Source organism: Cottoperca gobio, chromosome 16 (genome assembly GCF_900634415.1).
Source record: "Cottoperca gobio chromosome 16, fCotGob3.1, whole genome shotgun sequence".
Taxonomy (NCBI): domain Eukaryota; kingdom Metazoa; phylum Chordata; class Actinopteri; order Perciformes; family Bovichtidae; genus Cottoperca; species Cottoperca gobio.
The window spans coordinates 18,213,410-18,221,058 of record NC_041370.1 but is presented as its reverse complement, the minus strand read 5'-3'; the positions used below and the strand labels follow the sequence as shown (position 1 = coordinate 18,221,058).

Here is a 7,649-nt window from a genome sequence, read left to right as displayed (position 1 = left end):
GACACCGGGAAGCCTTTTTGACATTTTCCTGGATTCATCCAAACTTTCTCTTTTTTTTTTCAACACAACATAATTTCTGTCAAATGTTGTATATGTACTATGTTGTTTATCCTGTACACACGACATCTATTGCACGTCTGTCCGTCCTGGGAGAGGGATGCCTCCTCAGTTGCTCTCCCTGAGGTTTCTTCCATTTTTCCCCCTTTAATTATGGGGTTTCTTTTAGGAAGTTTTTCCTTGTGCGATGCGAGGGTCTAAGGACAGAGGGTGTCGTAACCTGTACAGTCTGTAAAGCACACTGAGACAAATGTATAATTTGTGATATTGGGCTATACAAATACATTTGATTTGATTTGATTTGATTATCACATACTGCTGTCTGTTCAGCCAGGATACGGTTTTGAAACTGCCTAAAAAGATGTATTTGTGTCACAGTCCCAGCAACATCGGTTTCTGGACGGTGCTCTTTTGTTTCTTTATACGTAGATTTGTGTAGGAATTAGTGTGTCTCTCTTTGTGTAATGGAGTTTGAGAGAATAGTTCATCTCTTGTCTGATGCTAGAGTGCTCGTCGTGGCCGGTGAGTTTTAGAGGTGAAGGGAAACGTGTTTTCTGTGTGAACACTACGCAACAGGACGTGTGTGTGAAGGCAGTTGAACTTTATTCATAAATCAATATAATATTTTATTCATTCCCAGCCAGAGAAATTGATAAATCAAGAACTGTCTTCACTCTTCTTCACTTTGAACAAATAAAACCCAATTTTTCATCAAAAATGATATATTATATATACACATACACTTCATATCTGTTTTACAAACAAATTTACATCCGATACATGATCATCTATTTTCTGTGATATTTGCAAACTAAAAGCTGGATTTTATTACATGTTCTCTACAAACAGGCTGCATTCAGGTTCATGAGCTGTGTGGCAGAGAATCCCTCACGTTCACTTCATTTTCATTAGCGTTTGATTTAAATCACCTGGATGCTTACAATAATGTGTTCAAATCTGGAATTTAGTTGAAAGTCCACTGTTTAATCTAAACCTTCGATGTGTGATACATTCTGTGATAAAGCTACATTTCATTTGCCAGGAGGACCAATAATATTTCAAGATGTTCTTTACAGTGGCTTCTGTTCAGTTAACTAACAAAAATTGTCTGAAATTAATCCTTTTTAATTTATATAACTAATTCAAATTCAGGATGTGTTTCAGAGCCACTTCTTAAACAGGATTAGACCAATGTATACCCTGTTCAGGAAACTGGCTCATTATTATTATTAAAAGCCTGATCTCTGTAAACAGTAGACACTGATGATAATGCCTGGCTTTTCCTTATTTCGAGGAAGCCCCTGGTGAATTACGCCAAATGCTCATGTGGAAGGACACCCGCAGACCGACACGGCAGGCGGAGGCTACATGAAATGCTTGGGATCAGCCCACCAACTGTGCCTTCGAAACATAACAGCATCATAATCCCAAACACGGGCATTTGCATTTCTTGCTGACATCAGAGGAAAGTGTAGATTTATTTTGAATTTCATTGAATCTGAAAGTTGGTAGAAACACAATATTTATCACAGAGACTTAACCTTTAAGAGCGAATACATACATCAGAAAAAAGAACACTCTTCTCTTCATATCCGCAGTACTTGGAACCCTGATCGTCCGTTATGCAATGACTCCGGAGCATCTCATAAACGGCAGACAACCCTTTCTGCTTTATAAGACATATCTTGTGCTTTTCACACTGCACATGTTTAACCCAGGGTTACCTTCAGCATGCAGGGTTGGGGGGGAAACATTGGTGCTGTTTTTAGCCCCTTTACTTCAAATTCAAAGACAATCTTACTCCATACTGGTACTGTTATGTAATGTTTATATGAGACTTGTTTACAGTGCACTTGTGTAAAGCTGAACCGAATGAAAGCTCTGGGCTGCAGTTAGCTGAATGGATTAAGGTTCGAATCAAAGATACAGACTTAAATCCCACTTTGGATCCAATTTGCCAAAGACACCTAAATGGCTCATTCAGGTCCAATATATGCCTATATGATACATCCTGAATTGCCAGTAAATATTACACACTTTAACTTCATAAAGTGACAAAGTCCTAAAACACTTAGAATAGGGCTGAAATGTATATTTAAAGGAACATGTTCTGCTTAATAGTTTTTTTCTCTTCCAATTGTTCAAAGTCTATTGAAATGACATCGATTCAATAAACATAACAAAAAACATATTGCTCAAAGTTGAGCAAGACCTAAGAGCCTATGTCTGCTAAACTGTTAACACCAGTAAAAGCTGACATAACTTTGTGTTTGACTCCTGATGGTCTTAAATTATATAATTTTCTATATTTTATCTTATTGTCAACAAATCCCATGAAAACACCAAAACCAACAATGCATTGAAACGTCTAACACATATCATGTGTGTACCTTCATTGTTGTCCATAAACTATTCAAACACATCAATGAGTCACACTGTGTTGCTTCTTTACCATGAACACACACTCTGTAGTTTATTTTGACAGAAACATTAATTTCGTCCTGTAGAAACTACCCAACGTTTACTGTAATTACTGATGTATAGATGAAACCATTTATTTGTGAGCTGTTTTTAATGATTTATTTAAGGGTAGAAGAGTCAGGAAGTATTGAGAGATGCAACTGTTGTTGGTGTTTTTCATAGGATTTCCTGACAATAACAACAATATAGAATATGGTCAACCTTATCCTCAAAATATGTGCTTGATTTCTGACATTGTGTGAGGAGCGGTTTGGAAAGTGCTCCTAACTTCAGCATGGAGATTCAGGGTCCACAGATTGCACGATATGCCCTTTGGAATATCTTTCTTCTCTCTGTTTATACATTATGATGCTAAACTCCAGTCAGCTCAGCCCTTGGTTACAGTAAGCGCAGTGTGAAAAGGGCTCATTAGTTTTGAGGGCTTTTATTGGTGGTGATGGGGGATGTAGGTTTCGGCGAGAGCAAGCCATGCCTTTAGGAGGCGTATTCATACTCCTCTGCACTGCGTCGTCCAAAGTCCATCCAGCCTTGGTAATCTCTGTCCTTTATCCTGTGGCCGGGGGCCAGACCGCTGGCTCTGCTGCTGAGGTAGGATCTGGTCTGGGAGGCAGAGCCTGGAGGAGACAGAAACAGTTAGGATGTGATGACGACAGGAAGGTGCCATTCTGCTCCACAAAAACATGATTGCAGTGCACATTTTTCTACCTACACTGACTGTACAGTATAATGAAAATGTATGAGGTCGTTGAAGTAACTAATGCTGACTTGTTTTGCTTCTACTCCCGACCAGTGAGGTTGGCAGGTCTTCCAGTCACACAGTGTTGACTTGAAAGAGCAACAGAGACGCAGTGACAGAGAGAGCAGAGAGGGAGGTCTGGAGGAGGAGGTACGGGAGGAGAGAGAGAGAGGAAGGCGGGAAATGCCAGATGGTGGGACTATAGACTCAGCATGAGTGACAGCAGATTACATATGGATGGATGTTGGGAAGATAGAAATAACAGGACCAGGAGGAAAATAAGACTGGAGAATGTATCTGTGTCTAATGAGCTGAGATGACTAAAGGGAAAGTACTTTCCCCCATCTCGTGCCGTACATGCCGCCGCTCACCTTTCCTAGAGATAAGTCTGGCCAGGAGCTGACTCAGGCTGATACGAGCATCTGCGTCCTCCTGGGGTTGGTTGTAGTTGGCGAGCTGCCCTGTGGGGGGCGCTGGAGCCGAGCGGGCCTGCCGTGTGTGGGGGGGTGAGGGGGGATGCAGGCTGTCTGACATGAGAGCCTCACCCTCGTCTCTCAGGGACTATAGAGAACGAGAAAAAAGCAAGAAGAGAGATGAGCAGTGGATCTAAAATTGAAACCTGAAATTAGGGGTGTCGTGATATATCGATATTGACACATTAACTGTGATATTAAAAAAATGAAGTAATGATATCATGTTAATAATACTCATATGATAATATTGTATAACTAATCCAGCGCCTCTTAAATGGTTAGAGACTTTTTTTCAACCTTCCTACACTCGTTTTTTGAGTGTTCATTTGCCAACAAAGAGACAAAACAATAAAATGTATTAAAGATAGAATTTTGATTTATGGATATTGGGATAATACAGTTATTGTGAATTAACTGTAGTGGAGCCGCTGTACCTACTGTATGCAAAGACATTAATACATTTTTCATTGACTGTATAATACAAGTGTTGCTGTCTTTAGAATAATTTCGGTATAGGTGTGTGTGTGTGTGTGTGTGTGTGTGTGTGTGTGTGTTGTGTGTGTGTGTGTGTGTGTGTGTGTGTGTGTGTGTGTGTGTGTGTCTCACCATGGACTGTGAGGGCAAATTCAAGGAACCGCTGGACAGAGCAGCCAGGAGAACAACACACACACAGATACCTACATTCATGACTGACAAGAGAGAAAGAAGAACAAAATATAACAAAGTTAAAAGAAATCTACTACACCTGAAGTGGTTATTTTATTAAATCACTCGCTTTTATTTCTCTCACTGCCCACTGGTTTCTTTTATTGTGTCCCATCATCGCATTAAATATCTACTTCTGAGGGGAGGGGCAATGTAGGCTGTGCAGCAATAAATCATTTCACAGTTGTTGGAGCACAGTGGTGGTGTGGGGGATATTAAACTTTCATGGTTCAGCTGGAACCTCAGGTAAACATAATTTGGTCTTTCTTACACACTTCCGCAACCTGTCCCAGAACAATTAAACAAAAGGTATTCATCTGTTGTTGGTGTCATGTATCAGCATTGGCAGAATCCCAAAGGAAAGACAGCAATTATCTGTACATTTTCATTTTGCTATCTGTGCTGTTTTTTTGATCAGGGTTCACATGAGAGTCAATGTTAACATGACAGCACTGACAGAATGAATTACATGAACGTTTCCCCTATCTTTATTATCTTGCTCATATAAAAGGGCTTCACACATAAATGTATTGAAAAATGAAATAAAGAGAAAGTTAAATCTAAATCTATTTTGCATCCCTCATCTTCTCATAATCTGCTGTCGTCTATCTGCTTAGATAACCAACATTAATTAACTTGAAATAATGTTTTCTATCAAAGAGCAGTTCTTTATCAGTGAAAAGGGAACAATTACACAAAATAGGGTTTAATATCACATCTGTCAGACTGATTTGCTAATTTAATATTTATCATGGAGCCTGGCAAAGCAGCATATGAGTTTGTGATGAATGATTCTTTACTTCAGAGCATTCTTCCAGAGCAAATTATCCAATTAGATGAAACCAACAACACCAGTCGCTCCGAGGCTTTCAATCTCCAATAGTTCTAACTCTCCCTGACACGCTCAACGTTTCTATTACAGCACAGTGCTCTCCTCTGTGGATACATTCGTCCACTATCACTCAGGGTCTTTACGCAACTGCTCCCTCTTTTATTTTAAAGTAAATTATTTTGCTGCACTTGTGGGAAGACACACACACACACACACACACACACACACACACACACACACACACACACACACACACACACACACACAGGAGGGTGAGCTCTGCCAGCAGAAGTTCCATGGAAACTACTTCTTTTTTAATTTAAAGTGATTATTTCAACAAATAACCTTCTGTCCGTACAGACACGGAATCAAAACTCATTAAAATGTGTCCTCTCAGCAGCCTGGATAATATTAGTACTGTACCTAGTTATTGATCACCTGACATTAAGAGCTGTCTTTATCTCCATGGACATACAGCATATTGAAATGAAACCTTTAAACCAAATGATATCTAGAAATGATATCTGAGTAATTGTATCAATATAACCCAATATCAGCAGACTATTTGAATAATTGTGTTTAAATTGACACAGTGGTGGTGTAAACAGTCATTCTCTTGATGCTAATATAATTCCTGTTAGCAGCTGGTCATCGTCTCTAATTCATTATTCAATGAGCTGGTAATGATGTGGTACTGTAATGTGTGTGAAAGCCCTCTCCTCTCCTCTCCTCTCCGCTCCTCTCCTCTCCCTTTTATTTTTAAATTTAAAACACCTCCATGGTCAGTTTTTGCAGAGAGAGGAATATTTAGCCTTTTCCTGACACTAATTTGCATTTTCTTCCCCCCTACTTTCATTAATGAGCACAATCCTGCCTTCTTTTTGCTGCAATAATAACTACCTAACATGCACAGATATGATATATATAAAAATATTATATACACACAATATTTTATATTCAGACAAAACTTCCAATGTCATGATTTGATTATTTGCACACTCAGATAGTAAACGTGCCCTCAAACAGCTTTAAATCGACCGCCTTTCATTAATCTTTTTTACATATTTGAAATTCACTGTCCTTAACATACTTCAACACTTGTTAGTGGTGTCTCATATATCTGCCTTATGTTCTAGAGTAGCCTATATGTTCCATTGAAGCTACAACTCAGTGCCCTGAAGAAATTAGATTAAAATTGTATTTGAAAGGTAAAATAAATAAATAATAGAATTGGAATGAAAGTAAATGTAAAACACCTAATTTCAACTCTTAACTTTTCAAAATAAATGTACAATTTGTGTATCTGTTAAAAATAAAAGTCAAATGATTAAAAAAGGACATGAAAACTCCAGTCACTTATAGTATCATGTGTCCTCCTGCAACAGACAAACTGGAAACAACTTTATTCTTACCTGCAGTTATTGGCATGGACCAGGAGATGCTGAGTCTGAAGATGCTGATCTTTGCTTCTCCAGTGTTCAGGCTGTGAGTGAGTGTGGGAGAGAGGAGATCATGTCTTATACTGACACACAGGAAGGGGGAGGGGCCTGGACACATGGGAGGAGCCTGCTGCTGGCGCAGAAACTGACAGCACTGACGCAATTGAGGACGCATTATGCACACATATTGTAAAAGCATTCACACACACACACACACACACACACACACACACACACATACACACACACACACACACACACACACACACACACACACACACACACACACACACACACAAAAAGGGTCATGACAAAAGTGGCCACTTTAATTGTGTCACCTCTTCCTCGCTTACCTGTGTGAGAAACAGAAGAGGAACATATACACACAGTTTGAATCAGTGAAGAGAAGCTGAAAGGCTCTTTAAAAGTAGCATGTCTGAGAATCTAAGCACACACACACACACACACACACACACACACACACACACACACACACACACACACACACACACACACACACACACACACACTGGTAGATGGACAGATATGAATATACTCATGTCGAGAATATCCACTGTGAATTTGCATTGTTTGTGTGCATATATGTCAATGTAAATAGAGAATGTAGATAGAATATGAAAGTAAAATAAAATACATCCGCTCAATTTATCGCAAATTGAGTTTTTCTTTCTAATAGAGCAGAAGCAACATGCAGTTCAGTGCCCTTCCAATTTCAGTGAGGGCAAAATGACTCAAAAGCAGGAGCATTGTTTAGGTATGACAAGCGATTACGTTTCATAAAGGAACATGATTTCTCTCTGGTGCTTTTTATTCTTCAAACTACCAATGACCACTGATGGACTTCTAAAATTAAATGAATCCAGAGAGGGTCAGAATGTAATTCTAAAACTTTTACATTACTGTGT

The 7,649-nt window shown here is 39.2% G+C and overlaps 1 protein-coding gene across 1 annotated transcript; it reads right to left on the bottom strand.

The window, feature by feature from the left end:
• Positions 1 to 1,516: 1,516 nt before the first annotated feature.
• LOC115021856 (cholecystokinin-like) lies at positions 1,517 to 6,766 on the bottom strand. The gene is made up of 4 exons (XM_029452574.1): positions 6,697 to 6,766; positions 4,354 to 4,436; positions 3,646 to 3,835; positions 1,517 to 3,152 (listed from the first exon to the last, which is right to left on the bottom strand). Exons 1-4 carry the CDS (start codon positions 6,710 to 6,712, stop codon positions 3,013 to 3,015), a joined length of 429 nt encoding a protein of 142 aa, XP_029308434.1. The 5' UTR covers positions 6,713 to 6,766; the 3' UTR covers positions 1,517 to 3,012.
• Positions 6,767 to 7,649: the final 883 nt, after the last annotated feature.

Coding starts and splice junctions, on each gene's coding strand:
- LOC115021856 (XM_029452574.1), bottom strand. Junction 3,836..4,353: donor ATTTGCCCTCACAGTCCATG/GTGAGACACACA, acceptor CGTTCTCTATAG/TCCCTGAGAGACGAGGGTGA. Junction 3,153..3,645: donor CAGACTTATCTCTAGGAAAG/GTGAGCGGCGGC, acceptor TGTCTCCTCCAG/GCTCTGCCTCCCAGACCAGA.